General features: G+C 43.1%; 1 protein-coding gene across 3 annotated transcripts in view; it reads right to left on the bottom strand.

Annotated features, from left to right (window-relative positions):
- Positions 1 to 303: 303 nt before the first annotated feature.
- Positions 304 to 22,953, bottom strand: part of STAC3 (SH3 and cysteine rich domain 3) — a 121,947-nt gene continuing 99,297 nt past the window's right edge. For all 3 annotated transcript variants that reach the window (XM_085654628.1, XM_085654630.1, XM_085654629.1), the window contains one exon: positions 304 to 5,027. In XM_085654628.1, coding sequence (XP_085510754.1) covers positions 4,926 to 5,027 — 102 coding nt within the window. In that variant the 3' untranslated portion in view covers positions 304 to 4,925. The remainder of the gene's footprint in view (positions 5,028 to 22,953) is intronic.

Genomic DNA, 22,953 nt, shown 5'->3' with positions numbered 1-22,953 from the left:
CCTGTGATTCCCTGAGTGTGGGTGACCTGAGTCTTATCTCTTGCTGAGCGCCATCTTTCTTAAGTGCACCGACACATTTGGCTGTAGGTATGAAAGTAAGTTTTTTACATTAAAAAAATATATCATTGTCTACTAGTGGACTACTGGCTCCATCAGTAAGGGGTGGAATGCATTTTAGGAGGAAATATATGATACCATCACACAGGTTCGTAACAACTCAGACAGCAGTAAGACCGAACAAGCACTTTTGTACGCAGTAGCAAACAATTTCAAAGCTATGAAGAGTAAAAATAGAAACGAAAGAGCAGAGAAGCTATCATATTTAATACACAGTTACAAATCATATTTAATACACAGTTGAAAAGGAAAGATTTCTCATGATCCATTTGGATGCAGCCCATTATTTGGAATTTCTAGCTGCACCCCTTTATTTGACATATACAGCGCACAAACAAGTCACGTGCCAAATAAGTGGGTATGCCTTTCTGCTCATAGCAGCTCGAAATTCTCCATGTTTTACTTGGAACAACGAAGGCACAAATGTGAGCCTTATCCAGTGAAATTAGCACAGGGCTTGCTTGGGTTTGTGCCTGGATTTTGGTGTGAAATCCCTGGATAAAGTGCCATGTGGAGTGGACGGGTGGGCGTAGTCTGATTGCAAACAGGAAATTATCATTTTTACTGCAATTGTACATTACGGTACAGGAACCTATGTTCCAGTCATGAGATGCAGGAAATAGTCTTAAAGAGCTACGGGATGACCACCATTGGTGGATAAGGAACTGCCACTAGAAAGGGAATATTAGTAGTATAACAGAGGCAATCCTAGGAGGCAACGGTGGCTCGGTTGGAAGTAGTGAGCTTGTAAAACAAGGGCATGCTCAAGAGAAGGGGGTTTATCTACACATCAGGGTAAGAAGCTCTTTTTGGGGTTGGAGGCTCAGATGCTGTAGAGATCAATGGAGGAAGATACATTTCGGTGCTAGCATATGTCCTTCCGAGTACTGGGTTATGAAAGGAACTTTACCACTTAGAATGTTCTTCACCAGACCATGATCCTCTATGGAAAATACCCTCTTGGCATTCTTGGATCAGACTATCTGAAATCTATTGTACACCATGCATCAAGGGAGAATCCCTGGGTCAAAAGAAAGCGAACAAATACTGGGGATTAAACAAACATTAGATTTAAAAAAAATGCATAAAGAAGAGATTGTGCCTCTAAGTTGTCTACAAAAAAAGAAAGATAAGGAAGTTATTGTTAGTATGAGGCAGAAAGCAGTCTTTGCTGGTTTGTAGCGAGGCAGAGGAAACATCAACACAGACCACGAGACAGAGAACACCTATTCCATAGCATTTATTTTCTGGGGACACCTGAAGCCAGGGAAATAGTATTCTATAGATTTGACTAACCAAAATAGACAATACTTCACTAAAATGTTAGTGAGTATTTCACCCTCCTGCATGCGGGTGTGGCTACTGGCAACGTTTTCAAACTAAATTCAAAGTGCCACCGAACATCAGCATAGGGGCAGCAAAAAAAGGTTTTAAAATGGGGAACCAATAGCGTGAACTGATTCGGTGTTTGGGCAAAATTGCAGACCTGAAAGATATGGTCTATTTTTGTCTGCGGCCAGAAAAGATATTTAGTTGAACAAGAAAGATACAGTCTCTTTCTTCCATCTGTTTATATATCGGCCATCTTGGATTATTTGCATTTCCAATTGAAAGAAACTATCTGAATACTATAACAAATAAACAAAAAAGTGTGCACTTTTGAAGTGCGCTGCAAAAGAAATATTTAATAGGATAATCTGTACACCAAACAACCTCCAGCCTATGTTGAAGGATTTCCCCTCCAGAAACAAGGTGCCTGCAGAAGATGTGAATATATACAATTTTCTACCATGAAAACAGCGTCTGCTCCCTAAACCATGCTATTCTAAATGTAGGGCACCATTACACAAAGTCTTTAGGGGTGCCTTCCCAGTCACGTTTCCATAGCGGCAAACTGGTAAGCAACTTTAATGTCAGACCCCGTCAGCAGATACCCTTGCTAGGAGTCCGTAAAAGAGCAACTGTGTACAGTGAAACTCTAGAAACATCACCTAGTCAAAAGCAGTGGAAAGTTGAGGGTAGACTAGTATTGCTGTGTAAAGCGAGCCTCCTCAACAGCTTGCAAACATTGGGGGGTGTCAATCTTGTACAAGTTTTGATTTTACGGGGTAACATGATGTGACATGGAGATATTTTTAGTGGGCCCAGGCGCAATAGTATCCAAGGAAGTAGTTCAAGTGCTGATTACGTTTTAAGAAATCCTGTGATGCAAGTTTAGGGCGTCCACCGCAAGGTTAGAGGGCGGGTTGAAACGTAGGTCAAAGGAAAGTAACAAAGATAGCATGCTTCATATTAGGTGGACTAACCCAATCTCACAACCAATGCCGCTCCCACTAATGGGTCTCTGAAGGTAGGTACAACAACAAATTATGTCAGCGCACTCTTACCAAGTGCACAAGAAAGAAAATTCTTACTTTCCCAGACTTTAACTCTGGGAAGCATAAATAAGCGAGCACTATAAAAACATGGCAAGATTTTAAGGGGAGGGGCAGACAGTAGCCTCTGATCATCCAGTAGTCACAGGGCTTAAAGGAGAAACTCCTAAAATCGTTTTTGCTTTGATCCAACTAGAAGACCACCAAATTCTTGTTTGAATTCTTTTGTTGAAAAGCGCAGTTCAGTAACACAAGTCCACAGCTCAAATTAATTTCATATTTCCCTATACTAATTCTCCACTAATCTTTTCTGGGTTCCGGAGTCGAGTGCTGCTCCCTGAAAAAAGCGCCTCGATGCCTCGTCAGGAATAGTATGCGCTATATAAATGCAATAACAATTACATCAGATTTTGACAGTCCATTACCATGCAGTGACACGTGGCATCCCTTACATGGCGATTCCATACAGGACGTTCCATCTTCATCATCAAGCCTTAAAAACAGACTAATGAGAAAGATGGTCTCCCCAAAAAACTAGCATAATTATAATTTAAGGAAAAGATTTTAAAATGAGTGCAGTCAGAGACCATATGAAGTTGAAATTTTAAAAACTTATACTTCGAGTGGAATTTTCAAGGAACTCATGTAGTAATGAGGAGCGGCAAATAAAATAAGGTGCCCTCCTGCAGTCTACCAACCTCCATTATTCGTGATCGCCGATGAAAGGAGCTACATGAGTCCATGCCTGCTGGAAAGGGCTCCTTCCACTAGTTGCTCAACAGCTACTAATACAAATAAGGGAGAGAAATGTAAGCTTCTCTGGCTATGACTTTTTATTACAAACATTGATTTATGATCTAGGCTGAGCAATATTAATAGCGCAAGAAGCTCTAGGACGACTCACAGAATTTCTTGTATGAAGGTATGATGGCGGTCTAGGATATACCTGCAAAGCCATGCACATATTTATGCACTCTCCACACAAGGCGACTAAATGAATTCTCTTGGGGCCTCATTTTGGCCCTTGTGCAATCTACGACTCCTCAATAAATATATTTAGAAATTCGCCTCAAATATCTCTTTTACTAGAAGCTCTAAATGATTCTCAGTTTATACAGGGCAAACTTCAAGGAACTAACACCAGATCGCTCAGTGATATAAGACAATGAAGTGGAATTTCAACTCCTCGCTAACTAGGTTCGGAGCCTAGTCCCTTACCTACAAAAACCCATCTCTATACTCAAAGTAGTCAGCAGATGCTGGTGTGCACAAAGTATCAGTCTCTCCTACTTTGAAGCTGTGGGTTCCTTTCACAGTATAATATGTTGGAAGGCGAGTTAGCATGTTTTATGGTAACGATTTTTAGGGACCGCAAAAAGTGGTCACTTTTCTGATATATTGGCTAACTTGTTGAATCTGGTCAAGCAACATCTTCGGACAAAGTGAAGAAGGGCACCATTCGATCAGCAAAAGGTGGTCAAGACCACTCCTGTGAACAAAAAAATGTCGATCCAATGTCTTCTGAAAGTGGCCTTCCTTGGGCCAGGAGGGCACTCTCCAACCCCAAAATACCCACTGAGTCCCACCGTAACTCCTTATTCACACAATACAGTTCAACATGGTTTTGACAGGTGGGTTTTTCTCTTCCAAAAGGTCTTTTTGTGCTGAGTGTCTCAACCATATATTTAGAAAGAAAGGGGCACCAAAACAGGAAGTGCTTGGCATAAATGAGAAGAAAACACACAATAGTATTTTTCCAAACTTTCCATGTCATTTGTAGAAATCTTTTGTTTTGAGAGTGAGAGTAACAGGTTTGCTATGAAGAAAGCATGTCAGGTATTTTAACTTGCATTCAGCAGTCTTTGATTTTCCACCCACACCTTGCAAGCCTCTCAGCAGTTTCATCCAGAGGTTGACTTAAAGCCATGTCTGTGTTGAGAAACCTTTACTTATCCTCCAGAAAACCAAAGTCAAAGACTCCAACTTGACATATAAAAGAGGGACAGCGGTTCGTGATGAAATAGGGGAGCATCCGGGCAAGCGAGGTCACTGAATGTCGAAACACCACCTCTACATTCACGTAGGCTCCCCTTTGTTGATGTCAACAGGTCAGGCCATCTTCATTCTCTTCCAGTCAATTGCAAGACAATATTCTGCATTCCATGCATTAGTCCTACAATCCAGATCTCCTGCATCACCCTTCAGGGTTGAGTCGGAACATTGCCGCACTGACCGGGGTCAGCAGCACAAGTTCTCAGTTTATGTCTTTACTTATTTTTTTACATTTTTATTCTTGTCAGATGAAAGATGACTCCATGCAAAGTAGCTGTTGGTTCACAGGGGACACTTCTCCTTCGTAGAGGAGGAATCCGTCACAACTCTCATTCTTTGGCACCACTGAGTTTCAAATCCTCCATTCTTCTGCCCGACTCTTCAGACAATCTCTTGCAGGAAGTCGACAGGGAACAACCCCACTTTACGTCCTGTCAAGACTTTAATATAGCCGTTGACCTCTTCACCTTTCTGGACTACAATCTGTCGAAAAGAGGGGAGAACAGGTCACTAAACTACAATCATATCTTCCAGCATTTGAAGTGCTTGTCTATTCCTGGGTGAAAAATGAACAGTTAACATTAATATTTCCTGTTTGCCAATCTTAGAAACCTCCCAAGTCCAAGTTTTCTTAAAGTAGCAAAATGCATGTCTTACCTTTATAGACTTCAACTTCCTTCATCTCACCTCAACTCTGGTGACGTGTGGTTCGAGAGATTGCAAATGTGAGGACTGAATGCCATCTTGCTAAAGTTTAGGATGACTACAAAAGTCAACAGGGCATTACTTTTTGTGTGCATATTATTTGGAGGGAGGATGGAGATAGGATTAGTGGCACCAGTTTCAGATTACTTGAATATCAATTTTTTGGAGGAAAAGCTCCCAGGATGACCAAAGCTTTCACTCACAAGAGAGTTCAGCTTCCTGAGAAAGTGAGGGAAATGTACTAATTTCACACTGATCTCTTCTTTTAGAATACATGTTGCTAGAATCACGACGCCTCTTCCACAAACCTACTTAGGCCTTTACCTCAAAAACACACATGGTTCCTCAACTCAAAAGTGAAAAGAAGGACGCACTACCTCACAGGATGATGTTTACTCGACAACAAACAACTCACATCCAAGGCACAGAACCCTGACAGTGCAACTGGTTTGATATAGGATTCACAGCCCCAGTTTTAAATTAACCCTACAGATGATATCACAGAATTCTTGGTTAAGCCACATTCCAGTCACATAACGCATCTCCTTTCATAATAATAATAATAATAAAATAACACTAAGAAACAACTCATTACATACCTGTACAATGGACGAAAAAGATTTTGAATGCACGCAAGCACAGAATATTACAATTTACTGTATGCAATAACTGGAACATTAAGAAACAATAAATCAACCACCTTTGACGCAACCTTGCTCTTTTTTTTACTTGTTCTTTCGTTTCACATCTTTGTTCCCTTTGGCTGATCATACTCTCTCTTCCTATACGCAATGGGGCATCTCCCAACATTTCATCTTACACCATTCTCCAACTCCCCTGTGGTGCCAAATACCTCTCAAATCCTTCGCAACATTATAAGAATAGCGAACAAGAGGAATAATTCAACCATTATAGTTAATGCATTGATTACATGAATACATATAATTGTACTCCTACCTAGCACTACCTATCCTAGAGAGCATAGGGTGAATGTGGTTCTGCCAGATACCTTGGAGTGGTCTAACTCCCCTTTTACCTGTGTGCGTTTTTCATCCGAAAGCCAGTCTGGTGTAGAACAGGTCACCATCCCCCACTGGATAGTGATGAGATGCAGCTGGCCTTGAATTCAGACATGTGGTGACCATGACAATCCATGGAAATGCTCCTCTGCTGAACAAAGGCTTGGAGCAGTTTATACAAAGAAAACTGGACCCATTCGTTGTGTGACTGAGTTCAGATCCGACTGTCATTGTTGATTCTACCACTTCAGAGCTGTCTCTGAACAGACAATAATAATGAATTGCAGTTTGCACAGTGTACTTGGTCCTTGGACAAAATGTACAATGGTATGATTATGTGCCTGTATTTGTAAGCAAAACACTTTTGTACACTATTGCATGCAAGCAAAAATGTGCTAGAAGTCATTGTTTAAAAAGATGCCAACTTTAAACTTGAACATGTAAAAATTAGAGCGTTTGTGCATGGCCTCTAATAACCTCACAACAGTTGAAGTGTAAGATGATGATTAGTTGGTGGCGAGTATAGGAGTAGCTTTGGGGTGAGTAATGGGTGAGGAGGACTGGAAGAAGTTTGTGCACAGTAATGACGAATTAAGGCATATAACGAATTGCATCCCTGAAGGGTTGGAATAGCGAATTGACAAACATGATAAATTAGGGAAATTCAAACTAGTTTTGTCAGAACCCTCTGATGTAAATGGTGTAGTTCTAAGGGGCGCATGCTTATATAGTTCATGTATAGCTTTGCCAAAAAATGTAATTCATTTATTCCTTGAGGGCCATGGTAAAAAAAAACTTGAATTGGCTTTTAATGGTTCATCATGGATAGTGAAATTCAGAGATATATAAGAAACTGTGTGAAATGGTTGGTCGGTCATACGGCACTTTGTGGTAAAAGAAACGATCATTGTACCTCCAAGTTATACTGAACAGACATTCCAGAGAGTAGGGGCTGGATGGAAATCAGTGGACAACTGGATATGGGGCAGTGAAAGGCATATATGCTATAGTTATAGTGGACTATTTTTTTAATTGATGTTAAGTTAGTAAACAAAGCAAAGATAACAGATTAAATTGTTACAGACAATGGCCCCCATGTGTTTGGGTAGAGATAGCAACATTTCTAAAAGAACATGGGTTAGCTCATCATAAAACAAGGCGACATCACCAAAGGTAAACTGGTTTTGTGAAGAGATTTAAGTGTTGAGAGGATGTGTGCAGGTGATTGCGAGAAGGGATTTATTTGGGTTTGGAAAAAAGAACTGAGGAATATGTTAAACTCCACATTCTGTCACAGAAAATGTCTGCCTGTGTTGTTGTGCAGAAGGAAACCAGTCACTTTTGTGTGTCCTAAATGGATGTGAAGATGTAAAAAGAAAATAAGCGAGCATGATTTGGTGATAAAGAGGATGAAAGCTAACTAAAACGCATACAAAAACAGACAAGTTGACAAGATAAGCGAAGCAAAGGAGAGTAAAGGAGTGAGATTGGACGCAGAAGAAGTTTTCACACTGGAATAGGACTCTTCACACCCCTTCAACCACACATCCTACATTCTTCTTAAGCCTTCTGCTCCCCTCTCCCCCCCAACCACTGCACTACTTACCCTCCAGGACTGACTTAATGGTGGCCGCAGCATAGACGCGCCTAATGAAAGTCAGTCTGCACCTGGACCACACCTAACACCAGGAACCCTGGTCCTCCCGCCAACCACCACTACCCTGCTGCACTCCTCCACACTCAACTCTGGCTGCTACTCACCGCACTGTTACAGCACCACACAACACTGAGGGGGCCTTCTGGTATACCTCCTGCAATTTCTCAGGCACCCTCCCACACCCTACTCCCACCACTCCTACTGCACCAACAGCAACAAGCACCCCACCTGCCCACACTTACACAGACCAACAGCTACACACACAGCACGCCACACTTGCATGCATGCTCCTTAATACCCAATCACTTGCCAAACACACGTTGAAGATATGGGGTCTACTGCATGACCATACACCTGGCCTGCTCTTCCTTATGGAGAAATGGCTGAACCCAACGCTATAGCCATCTCTGTCAGCTACAAGATCGTCAGGCAAGATTGTCAGGACAACTCTGCCATAATTTTCAAATACACCATCAGCTGCACCACCAACCACATGTAACACCTCACATTCAAACAATATATCACAGATTACTTCTCCGTGTGATCAATTCAAACATCTACAGACTTCCAGGACCCCGAACCAACTTCACGAACTTTGTCGTACCCCTCATCATCGACTCCAGCACCATTATCCTTCTTGGAGACCTGAACAGGAATGACCCCAACTTGACGGCCCTACTAGAAAACCTTGGAAACCTCAGCCTCTCCCAACACATTACCTCAATAATCCACACCATCGAGCACCCACTGGATCCGATGTTCATTTCTCTCAGCAACATCACAGTTAACAGGTCATCACTTATGACCTTGGCAGACCATGCCATCATCAGTTTCAATGCTCTTGTCTCACATCATCACAAGTCCAACACCACCGGAACTGTCTGCAGTAGTTGGAAAAACATAATAGAAAACAACTGGACTTACACCCTCTCTGCACACAGGCCTGAGCATCACAGCAGCTTGCCATAAGCCATCAAGAAATTCAACAGCTGGATCACTGCATGCACTGACACTCTGGAATCCCTCAAGCACAACCCAATGGCAAGAGCCTGAACACATACTAGCCTGCACACAGAGGAACTGAGGTTGACGAAACAATACTGCACGCAACTGGAGTGCACGTGGAGAACATGCCAACACACTGCAGACAAAAAACATCTTTAAATCCACCCTAAGATGATACCACCACCAGATATGGTACTCCAAGCTCACAGCTCTCACCAACCACATCGACGCCAGCACAAACAGCAGCAAGGAAGCCTTCACCATCATCAAAGATTTCACCGCACCTCAAGGAACATCACCCCCTCTCAAGACCCCTGCAACAAACTCTCGAAATTCTTCTGTAACAAAATAACTTCTATATATGGAAAATTCGATCCCCAACCGGACCTCACCACCCTTGCAACTCAACTTCCCAATATGGCCAAAGAATGAAACCTGACCATACGGCCCACCATCACCAGTGAATAAACCGCTGCCACCATAAAGTCCATCCACTAGGGAACCTATCTGGTTCCTGCACCCACCACACCTTCACCAAAGGACTCTTATCTATCAGTGAAGCACTAACACCCATCCTCAATGCCTCCATCCACTCAGCCACATTGCCGAACATCTGGAAACATGCCACCGTCACTCCCCTGTGGAAGAAACCATACATGGACACAGTCACAATCGCCAACTACACGTTTGGTTTCAGCCGCGAGACGCGACCCCACCTCCCAAGGAAGCTGGAGTCAGGCGGCTGTTTTTGTAAAGTGTGCCCGGCAGATTGGATTAAGGCTATACCGCTCATGGAGAGGCACAGAGAGGAAGTCGCGTGAGTCTGCTGGGGCACGTATATGGCAGATACAGGGTGGTGAAAAGGCTGCTATTACCCCGGTAAGAGGGGGTGTCTTGGGAGCCCTAGGATCCACTCTCTGTACAATAGTACCACTTGAGCAGTTCTCTGATCTTAGCGCAATTCAGGGGTGGATGGAGAAAGACCGTGCATTGCGTGCCTCACCGCCTAAAGTGAATGCTGATAATACGGAGGAATTAAGAGGTACCGGGCCCCCTGTATCGAGTCAGGGCCAGGATCAGGAACAAAATATAGCGAAGGTGTTGAATACCTTGGGCGATTCTGGGGACTCCGGGGGTTCTGGGGAGGTTTGGAGGGGTGCACAGCCTGTCTGCCGCAAGGAGCAGATATCTTCTACGCCCTGCCCCGGAAAAAAAGAGTGTTATTGGGAGGGCAAAGCAAGTGAGCACGCCTCAAGCTGTAACCCCGGTTAAGAAACCCCCTAAGGGAGGTAGAATCAAAAAGTGTAGGGTAAAAGAAGTAGGGCCCTCGTCTAAACCTCTCTCAGGTCCTATTTTAAAATTATGGAGCATGTGGCAGGCTCAGTAGGGACTGAGAAGTCCCCTGAAGATGCCGGAAGTGGTATAGACGCGGCAGACCTACAGGGGAGACAGAGAGATCACAGTGAACCGCTGAGATTGGAGAATCGTTTTTCCCCCCTCTATAGAGATTGTGGCGGAGAGTTTGGAGGAACCTATATCTACCCCTCCTGGTGTTTTGAGTACCCCCTTGCAAAGCCCTTCTATGCTAGCGGTACAACCTGCTCAGGGGGCTTCCGGGGATAATGAAGAAGGGGTGAGGATAGGTTATAGCCCTTTGGAGGGGTTTTCTCTAGCGACTCAGGTGACGGATCTCCTACTTGGTATGAGACAGGACATCCTGCTTAAGTTTGAAACCTTCGAACAGAACCAGAAAGAGATTCAAGTAAAATGTGGGATCCTCGAACAAAAGATCGATGGGATTGCTCTGCGTACGTCAGCACTGGAGGAGGAGGTGAAGGTGTTGGGGGAGGCCACTGCAGTAAATGCTAAGGAAATAGCTGGCCTCAGATAGGAGAACAAGACTTTACAAGAGGATCTGGAAAGGCTTGAGATACATGCTAGGCGAAATAATGTTCGCATTTTGGGGGTTTTTGAAAACGCAGAAGGGTCGAACATTAAAGCTTTCATATGTAAGTTATTGGGAGATCTGCTACCGGACAGAAGTGATTATGGACTGTGAAAAAGAACTTCAAAGAGTCCACAGAGAACCATACAGGCTCCATCCAGGGAGAAGGGCACCAAGAAGAATTTTAGTGAACTTCCTAACGTTTTCTGTTAAGGAGTTGGTGTTGGGGCGAGCTCTGAAGGAACGACAGTTAAAATTTGGAGACGTGACTTACCAGATTCGTTCTGATCTGGGGAAAAGGACTGCTCAGAGGCAGTGGCTCAAAAATGAATTAATTATGCTCCAGGGGGGCCCAAGTACAAATGAAATTTCCTGCCATGCTCAAAATTATGTGGCAAAACAAAATGCACACTATCAGAGACCCCGCGGAGGTTGACTGCCTGTTAAAGCTGAAGGCAAGCCCAGATTAGAGATATAACGTGTACATAGATGTATATAGATGTATATAGAAAGTTCAAATAGTAAAGTAGTAAGTCACTAATGCACAAAATAGAAACGCAATAGACATGGAATAGATAGTCAACGCATATGTATATGTATATACAACACGCACTATTACACCTTCCTTTTTCCTTTTATTGATTCTCTCTCTTTCGCATGGCGAGAACTCAAAGGCTTCGCCGGTAGGATAGGATGGGGGGTTCCCCAAGGGGGGTGGGGGGGGGGGTGGTGGAGGGGCACAGGTGGTTGGGAGCATGTGGGAGAAAAATAAAAAAATTGTCCTCACTCCGCTATATAGCTGGTGGTCTACATCAGGGAACGCTAATTTGCTAAGGATGTTATATACACAAAGGATAGGGCAATAGAAGATTGACTCTGAAGGAATTTGCAGCAATCAGATTTTAATGATCGACAGATGAAAAAGAATTCAGTGCACTTTGTGTCTTGGAACGTGAATGGTTTGAGGTCTAAGAGAAAGTTAGCTCGTGTAATGGAATTTTTGAAGAAAACCGAGGCTAGTGTTATTTTATTGCATGAGACCCACTTTATAAAGCACGAATGTATAGATGCTTTCAAAAAATGGTCCTGGGTTCAGGACATTTTCTGCTCAGATCAAAGCTGTAACACAAGGGGGGTAGCCATTCTCATTAGAAGCAACATGGGTATCATACTGGAAAGTTATCAGACACATTCCACCGGGAGGTGGGCCTTAGTCAAGATAAGGATACAAGGAACACCTGTAGTTGTGGTTAGCTACTATGGGCCCAACGAGGCAAACCCAGATGCACTAAACAAATTGGAATCATGTATATTGTCATCTAGTGCCCCAGTGATACTTGGAGGGGATTTTAACTTAGTTTTAAATAAGAGTTTGGCTAGAAACTCTAAAGCCAAATATGTCACCCCATCAAAGACTATGGCAGTGCTCAAAACTATGATTAGTGAGTTAAACTTAACCGACATTTGGAGACTTAAGATGGGGGATAAGAGAGACTTTACGTTTTTCAGTAAAAAGTATGGCCACCATTCACGGATCGATTATTTCTTACTAGATCGTGAGCAGGTGTCAGGCGCTGTAATGATCAAGCATGTTCCTGCCATACTTTCGGATCACTCGGCTGTTCTCCTATCACTAAATACTCAAAATAAGAGGGGTATAACTAGGTGGACTTTGGACAGGACAATCCTATTAGACGAAGGGGTTATACTTAAAATGAAAGAAGAGGCTGCAACGTTGTTTGAGGCTAATAGTGGGTCTGCAAAACTCCAAAGTATATGGGATTCCTTTAAGGCCTTTTTAAGATCCATAGGCACTGGTATTATGGTGGGTAAAAAACGCAGCATGAGGCACCAAGAAGAAAAGTTTTTGGAAACTATCAAGAAGAAAAGAACAAGAGGTACAAAAAGCTTCACTTGAGAGCCCCAGTACTGTGACCTCTCTTACGAAGCAATTAGAATTACTGCAAGCAGAATATCAAGGAGCTCTCGATAAGATATTGTTAGATAGATGGAGGGCCAGCAGATTGCAGCACTTCGCATATGGTGAGAAGAGTGGCTCACTGCTGCCATGGAAAGCTAAGGCTGATCGAGCCCGCAATCAAATAAAAAGTCTTAGAGAACATGCAACAGGAGATATAATCAATACTAATGCTAGAATTGGGCTGGAAGTCTCTAGACATATGAGCCAATTGAATAAAGAAGACACTTCCCCTGGGAGGGCCAACATTGAAGGCTTTTTTAAGGATATTGAACTCCCGAATTTAAGTGAAGATCAGAAGGGGGCTCTATCAGTTGAGATAACAGAGGAGGAGATCCGACAGCAGTTTAGAAAAATGGCCAGAGGGAATGCCGTAGGGCCGGACGGCCTCCCAACTGGGATCTACTTTAGCTTCTTGGATGAAGTGATACCAGTGCTTAAGGAGCTTTTCAATGTAATTTTAAGAGACGGGGGAAGATCCTCCCTTAAGTTGGGCCGAGGCAACAGTAACACTAATTTTTAAACCTAATAAGGACCCTACTTTGGTTGACTCTTAGAGGCCCATATCTTTGTTGAATACTGATTATAACGTTTTTGCTGGGATCTTGGCTGCCAGGATAGCAAAGATTATTAAGTGCATTATACACAACAATCAGAAAGGCTTTATTCCAAAGAGGCAGCTCAATGAGCTAACCGTCCTAATGCTTGGAGTAGTAGACCAGGCGGAAACTTATAACTTACTTATAACGGTCGTGGCAGTGGATGATGCCAAGGCTTTTGACCAGGTGCATTGGCCAAACCTCTGGGAGGTCTTAAAGAGATTTAGATTTCCCAGTAATTTAATAAAGGCCGTCCAACTTTTGTATCGTTTACCTAGAGCAAGAGTGCTTGTAAACGGTGAGCTAACTGATTGGTTCAGTATATTGCGTAGAACTAGACAGGGATGCCCCCTGTCTCCGCTCCTGTTTAATATGTATATTGAACCATTAGCGATATGGATTAGAAAAGATACTGCCATTGTTCTGTTTAGATATGGAAATTTCGACATTAAGTTAGCTCTTTATGCTGATGATCTTTTACTTTATACTCTGAACCCACACTTGTCCATTCCTATATTAATGGCCAAAGCGGAAGTATTTGGGAAAATTTCAGGATACAGGGTGAATACAAATAAGACCGAAATCATGGAATGGAACCAACCTAAGCAACAGCCACTGGCAAAATCGAGCATGCACTATCTTGGCATTATTATTACGCAGAAATTGGCGGAAGTCACTACGGTGAACTGGGAAAAGATCAGCCAAGAAGTAGGGAGACTGCTGGTCAGATGGGCAAATCTCCCTCTAAATCTGTACGGTAGGGTAAATCTTATTAAGATGGTGATTTTACCCAAAATTACATTTCTGTTCAATTCTATACCATTATTATTTGATAAAAGGTACATCGCTAAACTTCAAGGAAGGCTAGGTAGTTTTATCTGGGCTTCTAAGGGTACTTGTATATCTTGGAAAAGATTAAGGAGGAGACTGGAGAGGGGTGGGCTGGCTCTTGCAGATTTGATGACGTATGGGCATGCTTTTTTTTTTAAGAACTGTCGGATGCTCCTAAGCAAAGTTGACAGCTCTGCCATAGGAATTCTCTTTGGAGCAATGCTCGGTGAACTGAGGGAGGGCCAAGATCAATTCCTGTTTAAGTTTGGAGACCCAAAGTTCTTCAAAAAAGTGAGATTGAAGATTTTATTGGGGGCTTTGAAAGTATAGGTCCTAATCCGGAAAAAAATTGAAATTCCCTATTATTCATCTAAGGCCCCGATTTGGGAATCTCCAGGCACCCCTGAGTGTTTGAATGATTCACTTAGTCTCCCATTAAGGAATGCGGGTATTTCTTGCTGGGGAGATTTGAAGTTGGGTACCGAGTTAGTGGATTGGGAAACCTTGAATTCAATTACAGGGGGCCAACTTACCAGGTTTGAATACTATCAGCTCTCTGCGTGGTGGGGGTGTCAAGATTGGAATTAAGAGGAGGACGATACCTGGTTAGATCAAGCAATAAGAACTGGTACTGTTAAGAAGGAGGTGGCTTTATGGTATCATACTTTGATTAATGCAGAAGACGACCTAGACAGAGTTATCCAGAGGCTTTAGGGAGATGAAATGCCAAATATAAATTTGAGGGAAGCTTTGAAAGTTTCCTTTGCTATGCTCAGAGAAACTGTCAAACCTGCCTATCTAAAACGCAATCACCTCTTCACCGCGTGTATTGGTCCCCAGCAAGATTAGAGAAACTCTCAGGGACACATTATGAATGCCCAAGATGTAGAAACCCTGCAGCTGACGATCTTCATATGTTTTTAATATGCCCAGCTATTGTGAAGTTTTGGTCTGAGGTGTGTGAATTTCTTACTGAAGTCACAGGCATCACAGTGAGGGTAAGTCCCGCCTTGGTGTTTTTTGGAATCTGGTAAAATAAGGATACTGTGATTAGCAGGCTGGATGCAAGATTTATTTTCTATGTAATTCTTTTAGGAAGACGAGAGATGTGCAAATTGTGGAAGTCGGACGTTCCACCTTACTCTCTGGAATGCAAAAAAAGTGTTATACATATAAGTAAACAGGACCTGCTATGTGATCCTAGCAGTCGAGAGAAAGTATGGGTTAAGCTGGTGGACTGTTCTCAAAAGTTTGAGGTCCAATGATTAAGCCAATGTTTAGCCGATGGTCCTGTTCCCTTCCGTGTTACGGGCACTCCAGGGAAGGGTGGAAGTGGAAACGGCTGTTCTCTCTTGAGTGGAATGACTCCAACCTGGCCTGGTGCACCAGAGAAGGATGGGAGTATAGCCAACAAGTGAATTGGTAGAATGAGGACTAAAAAAAAAACCACAAAAAAAAAACAATCGCCAACTACAGACATATCTAACTCCTACCATACCTGGCCAACAGAAGCTCATTATCTGGCGCCTCAGCGACCACCAGCTTCTTGACACCATGCAGTCCAGCGTCTGGCCCAAGCACGGTACAGAAACAGCACTTATCACCGCCACAGACCACATTCACATGATTTTGGACAGAGGAGGTTTGACTGCTCTAATCCTCCTGGACCTCTCTGCAACTTTTGAAACACCCATGCCAGAAACCTAGGGATCATCATTCACAGTAAGCGGGACATGTCCACACAAGTCATCACCATCATTTGTTCCACACCCTGAAGATGCTAAGGAAGATTTCAAACGTCTCCCATACAACACCAGAAAAAACATCTCTCATGACTATGGGAAGACCCTCCACACTGGGATCACCAAGCAGCTCACCAGAAGGCTAGAACGGATCCAGAACTCAGCAGCCAGACTCATCTTCAACCTCCCATGCAGAACTCCCATCACACCACACACCAGAGAGCTGCACTGGCTCCCCATACATAAACAGGATCAATTCAAATACCTTGCACATTCAAGGCACTACACAACTTAGGCCCCATCTACCTGAGCTGCCACATTTCCTTCCACCAACAATCCGGACTCCTCCGCTCCGCAGGACTCCTACTCGCACATATTCCATATTTACAGAAAACTAGATTGGGCGGGTGAGCATTCTCTTAGATCGCTCCTAAGTGACCTCCCACTTCACTTCAGAAAATCCTCGTCTCGTCTTGAATTCCACAAGAAACTGAAGACCTGAATATTCAACTAACACACTGCCTAGGCAAGGCTAGACATACACGCGTGCTTGGCACCAAGATACCATCACAGTTGATTGTGTACTGTACAAAAAACACCTAACATAAGAAGCAGGGCTCTCATAGCACTGGTTCTCCCAGCAAAATTATGTACAAACTTTATAATTTTGGGAGACCAAGATAAGACTTCAACTGCTGTTTGTTCTTGGGACGTGCTGCTTTCTCCATGGCCTACAGTAGTTTTATTTTGAATATTATGACTTTTCCACTAATGACATTCTCCAAGTTCAAATCCATTACAGTAAATATATACCTCTCACCCCCTAGTGTCAATCCTTATTTTGCAACCTGCACAAAACTTGCCTTAAAATGGTTCTTTCCAAAAATAATTATGTTGTCCTGGAACAATGTAGCAGCAATGCGTTTAAAAAATGCTATGAACTTTACATGACATATTGGAAAACGGAAAATGCCAGCCCAAAAGACACTCTCAAATACTTAGTGGACCCATTAGGTTATGCCTTGATGCAGGATGTAGTACTATTTTATGATAGGTACTGGATAAATCACTTTTTGAAAAATCGGGGATGCTGATCCACCCACACACATTCATTAACATCTCACAAATCAATGCACATCCTTACTTTACGATTAGTTTTTCATGCCAACATTTTAAGGCCTAGTCAGTTAGAAGCTTCTATAAGCTCAATCACTTGCTCCTTGCCTAGTCTGTGTTGCTCTCCTCTAAAGGAATCCCCTAAGTCCAATGAGATGTTCCTTGCTTGGTGAACCTTATGTATGAATCCATCTTTTATAACAATACAATGGCGAAACCACTTCAACTTTCCAAAACTCCTTTTAAACACCTCTGGAAATTCTATTTTCCATGTATCCTCCTCTGATGTGTGCTTAGCCATGACTTGATCAGGATGATTTGGACCAAGAGTGATCTTAAACATTACTGCTCTCTCCACCTCAAAAGCAACCTGCCTATCCTAACTACATAACTCCTCCCTGTATATTTACCCTTATACTTCCATCCCCCATCACAATAGCCCACAATGGATAATTTCACTCCACAAATACCCTATTGGTGGTACACCACATTTAATCATTTCTACATACTCGGACATTTGCCATGTACACATATCAACCAATCTGTGAGGAGAACAAGAAGTCCACCTGAGTATCCACTTTCGACTCTTGAATGCAAACTTTGCAATGAAGATTATTATATTGCTCCATTGCACTAAGCACTGTCATCATTTACACTCAGTTCTTCTGTTAACTCACTCGCATTGAGCACTTCATCTTTCCCTTTATCATCACTGGCTTGATCCACCAGCTGTCCCCTACTTTTTGTTAATCACCCTTTCTTTATTTCCGGTTGATTCAGCCTTGTTTAAATATACATGAAAAATATCCCATTTGTTTACAGCTGTAATATAAACATTGTATTTTAAAGAACTTGCAGTTGTTAATAAAACTGTATTTACATTATTTACATGTATAATATTATAATTAAATGTGAGCATTATTTTTATCATGGCATTTGTTCACTCTCAATGAGGAACTGTAACTTGCATGTGATGTTAATTGAATATGGTCCCTTAACGACTATGCAAACTCGCCTTATTTTGTTTATTTTGGTCTACCCGAATACTTGCTGGAGAGACTACAACTGGTACAAAATCAGGCAGCCAGACTGATCTGCCAACAGCCAAGGAGGTGTCATATCACCCCGCTGATGAGGAAGCTCCACTGGCTTTCAGTGAAACAGCGGTCTGCCCTTAAAATTGGCTGTACCATTTTTAAACCCTTGTACGTCAACTGCCCTTAGTTTATTTCCTCACACATCCAGAGGTATACTCTTCTCGTTATCTGAGGTCTTCGCATCCCAGCCTGCTGGTCCTTCCTCCTTACAAGAAGAACAGGCAAGGAGGAGCCAGATTCTCGGTATTGGCCCCACGCCTCTGGAATTCCCTCCCACCTAACATCAGATCAACTTCGTGCTATTCCAGATTTAGACAACTCTTGGAAACCTGGTTGTTCACACAAGCATTTACATAAGATTATGAGCTGTAAGTTATGTTTCTGTAACCAGCACCAAGAGACCGGTTGGTGTATGTGTGCTCAATAAATACTTTTAACATGACATATTGCCCAAACAATGACACAATATCAATTATTATTACTATCATTATTATTATATCTGTCCTTGTATGTGCTTTATTACAATGTTTATTTGGCATGCCACTTTGCACCAGCCAACACTTGTTCATCAAATGGAGTTATTTGAGGTGCAGTATGCAGTACACTCAAGCAAAACACACTGCTGGCCGGAGCCAGCATTCAGAGAGGTTGAATGAGCAGTTGTCTAGGACATGAGGAAATCTGAAGTAAAGTGAACTTGTGGAGAGAAATTATCTTATTTTTTTAACCCTGAAATTACATTTATCACTATTATTGTTAGTGGAAGTTGTCTGGTAGGAAATTCTAGAAGGTCGGGAAGCTGCCTCCTTATTTAAACAAGAAAGAGCAAGTGTCTCTAATAAAGTCTTGGGCTTGCATATAGGCGTGGGGACATAGCGGTAACACAATACAGGCCAATTCCGTCTTGTGCATTCAGGGCAGCAACCTTCCAAGCGATTCTTCGCATTAGCATGTGCTGGGTACCAGTCTGGCGAGGGCCTGAGCACAGCCTTATTAGGGCTTGCCAGAGGGGAGCTTGACAGAGGCATGGGGGCAGGAACCTCTGCTCAACCCTATGGCTTAATCCAGCCTAGCAGGATTAGGAAGAATCTGAGCCTTGTAAAGATTGTGCAGGCTCTGCCTAGGTTTCTAGGCTTGATTGCTCTTCCACTTCCTGCATCGTTAATGGGGCATATTTCTTCGGCAGTAGCCAATAGGTGCATGACTACTACTCGCGTCATCAATTCTAATTTTTTTCCCTTTAGGTATTCTTTTAGTCATTCAACAGCATCTCTGCCTGACATATGTTGCCGTAACGATTACCGCACTTTGGTGGTCATCAAAGATGACATGGAAACACTTCTCACATAGGCTGAAAACAAAAGCAACATCCCTCCAACTACACACCTACAGTGTTGGGATTGCTATCCGTGTGGATACGCGCTTCAGTACCTCACATAGGGGTAGTAAGTCCTACACATATGCTGCACTGGAATACAATATAATAATATTAAACCTTCTGTGTAAGTTTCTTTCCAATGTTAGGCAGAGACCTATGTTTGACTAAGAAAATAATATTTGTATTGCAATATAAGATAAAAATTACCAACTATCAACACTGCATGCAATTCAGTATTCTCTAATTAAACAAGCAAGGTAAATCAGTATGTAATTTCCGACTATATAAAATCATATTTTGTCAATGTGTTAAAGGTTACAAGGGGGGTGGGAAGAGCCAAACAAGGATAAGTCTGTAGTGTATGGCCAGACAAGAATGAACGAGACGTGGAGGGTCTTAGAAGGGGAGGGAATGACAGTGGGCAGAGGAGAACGACAAAGGCATTTTGTCACATGCTGTGTAACTGAGAACACCTAGGAAGCAGCCAGCAGCTTATGATAATTTTACAAACACAACTCACATAATTGGGCCAATGATTTGTGTTCATGCTGCAAATACTACATTGCAACATTGTTGAAACTGGGTGCGTGGTGTAATAATCAATACACACTCAATAGAGGGTCTAGCTGTTCCACTGTTCATGCTAGAATCGCACAACACATAATCAGAGCTTAATTTGAGCCAGTGGTTGCAGGTGGGCCCCACTGGCACTAATTTTTCCCCATCAGACTTTCACACAGAGCAACAGAGAGAAAACAAACGGGGGAAAGAAGGAAGAAGAAGACAGAAAAACAGTTAGAAATGGAGAAAGCAGGAACCTCCAAGAGTGAGAGGAAGAAGCAGGTAGTTTCTGGTGGTGGAGGAAAGAGGCGTGAGTAGAAGCAAGACGACGCAGCCTTGGCGTTCGGCACACGACTTTCGATAGCCCACCATGAGCTTCAGAGCAAAACTTTGTGCCCCAGTACTTATTAATATTACTTTTTTTTTTTACAAATTAAGCACTGCACAAACAATAGTGTTATTCCCCTCAGCACTTACTGAGAGGAAGCAACATCTCAACCCAGTCAATAATGAGGCAGGTTTCGGCCTACAAGTTCTGCCTTCAATTATCACTGGCCTCTGTACCCAGAGAGTGCATTAGTCTAGCTTTATTATTTCATGTTATTAGTAAATTATTTGTGAATTACATTTTAATTATTTTTAAGCAGTGAGAACATTGAAGCCGTTGATTTTTAGTTTTAATATATGTACTGTTTTTAAACATTAAATGGCCAGGCTCAGTGGAGAGGCCAGAAATCGATGAGCGGGAGGGCTAAACTGCATCTCATGGGGCCAGGCTGGGTTGAGATCCTCTTGTGGGCACTGTGAGAAGACTGGGACTGTTGGTCAATAAAAGCAGCTTGTACTGGTGGGAAGTGTGAGAAGCTGGTACCAGTGGCAGTGTGAGAAGCTGGCGCCAACAGCAAGGGTGAGGTGTGGGCACTGGATGGCAATCTGAGGACGTGGTGCTGGTGAGCAGTAACAAAAGGCGATATTGTGTAGTGTGAGCCAGATACTCTAGGCGCAGTGTGAGACGCAGTCACTGGTGGGTAGTGTTAAAACCTGTAACGGCATGCAGTGTTTGAGGAGGGAGTGATAGACAGTGACGTGTAACAAGCTAGGCACTCCTGGGCATTAAAAAGGAGTTTGAATGTTGGGAAATAAAAGAAGCTGCCTATGTGGGCAGTGTGGGAAGATGTCCCTGATGGGCAGTGAGAGGTGGGCAGTGCCAGCAGCCGGCATTGGTAAGGAAACAGGGATGGACTGGGAACCAAAAGTTGATCTCGCAAAAGTCAGCAGAGCAGCCCTACTCTCTCCGTGTCCAGTATTGTTGCTTTATTTCCATTCATCCATCCATCCATCCATCCATCCTGTCTCCCCCTCCTTCTCCCTCTCTTCTTCCTCTAGTCTCTCTTTCTCAACTATCTCTCTTTCACCCTTCCTCTCTAGAAGACTCCACTGTGTCTGCTGCAGTTAACTTATGGAAGCTGGAGAAAATTGCCAGCATTTACCCTGGGATTTCAAAAGAGACCTCCAAGGGCTTGAGACCCTCAGGAAAACGCCAGATGTAAAAATGACCCCTCCGGCCAGTGGGAAGATCACGCTTGTATGGAGACTGTTATTACTCATTGCTCTCAAACTGTACCATTCACCAGCACTTACTGCTTACAATACACATAGGCTTCCAGAGAGGAGTGAGTTCTCCACCTGGATACATGAAAATCATCCCAAAGATTTTCTCCACAATACTGTGGCAAGTAAATGTAGATCTGTGTTTTATAGGGATTATAGACTTTCTGGGGAGGAAAACATGGGCCCAGCTCTCTTACTTCTGGCATGGGCATTTAACACTTCACATAACTTGAGTTGCTCACAGGGTAGCATCGGTGACTTCAGGAAGGAGTTTGGCTGCGACATGAAGCAGTATAATGTGCTATTCTTTTCAGCTACTTCTGATACTAAGTTGGCCGCTAATTTCAGTCGCTCCACGAGGCTATCTTCAGCCAGGCCTCTTCTGTAGCAGGCGTCAGTACATTTAGGCTAGAGAAAATGCAAAGAAGAAGGTCAATCTATCCCATACTGGATGCCTGGGACCATAACTGGCTGTTTCCAGATTTTATCTAAGTAAGAAATTCAAGGAAGTAAACTCCAGAGTGTATGTGCAAAATGCGGCTCCAAGACCATAGTAGAGATGGCTTTAGTTCCGCCTACTCCTCCCCACCTGCAATAACAAACCTGGGCCAGCCCTTGGGGGATCCCGTTCTTACTAAGAGAACTGCTGAACATAGGATGGCTTGAAATATACCTTTCAGCTATGGAATTCTGAAGGTTTGGGGTTGATTTCCTCACGTGGAAACTGCTCTCCTACACACTATGTGGTGGCTCTTGTGGCATTCTAGGAAGGGCAGTCTTGTGATCCCCGTGCAGAAACAGCAGGATGCCAAACGATATTGTGTGCCTCTGTCGCCAACCCGTGGTGCGTTTCGAAGGGAGCAAGACCCTGGTGCCTCGTGGGCCTTACCCCAGAGGGCTATTTTGTTTTCGATGCTGTGGTTGACAATTTGGGGCTTAAGTCAAAATATTGACCACAAAAAAAGTGAGCTGTAACAATATGCACTTCACAGTATCAACTTGCACACCATATCAAGGGAGTAGCCAGAAAAATAAAATACCCCCCCACTTTCACCCACATGGAACGCAATGTCCTAGCAAAGTGATCGATCCCGACCCTTTCTATTAAGGAGATAGTGGGCATTGTTGCCCAGAGGAAAAAGCTTCAGAACGATGCATTTTGCCG

Source organism: Triturus cristatus, chromosome 4_1 (assembly GCF_964204655.1).
Source record: "Triturus cristatus chromosome 4_1, aTriCri1.1, whole genome shotgun sequence".
Lineage (NCBI taxonomy): Eukaryota > Metazoa > Chordata > Amphibia > Caudata > Salamandridae > Triturus > Triturus cristatus.
This window is presented reverse-complemented; position numbering and strand designations above follow the sequence as displayed.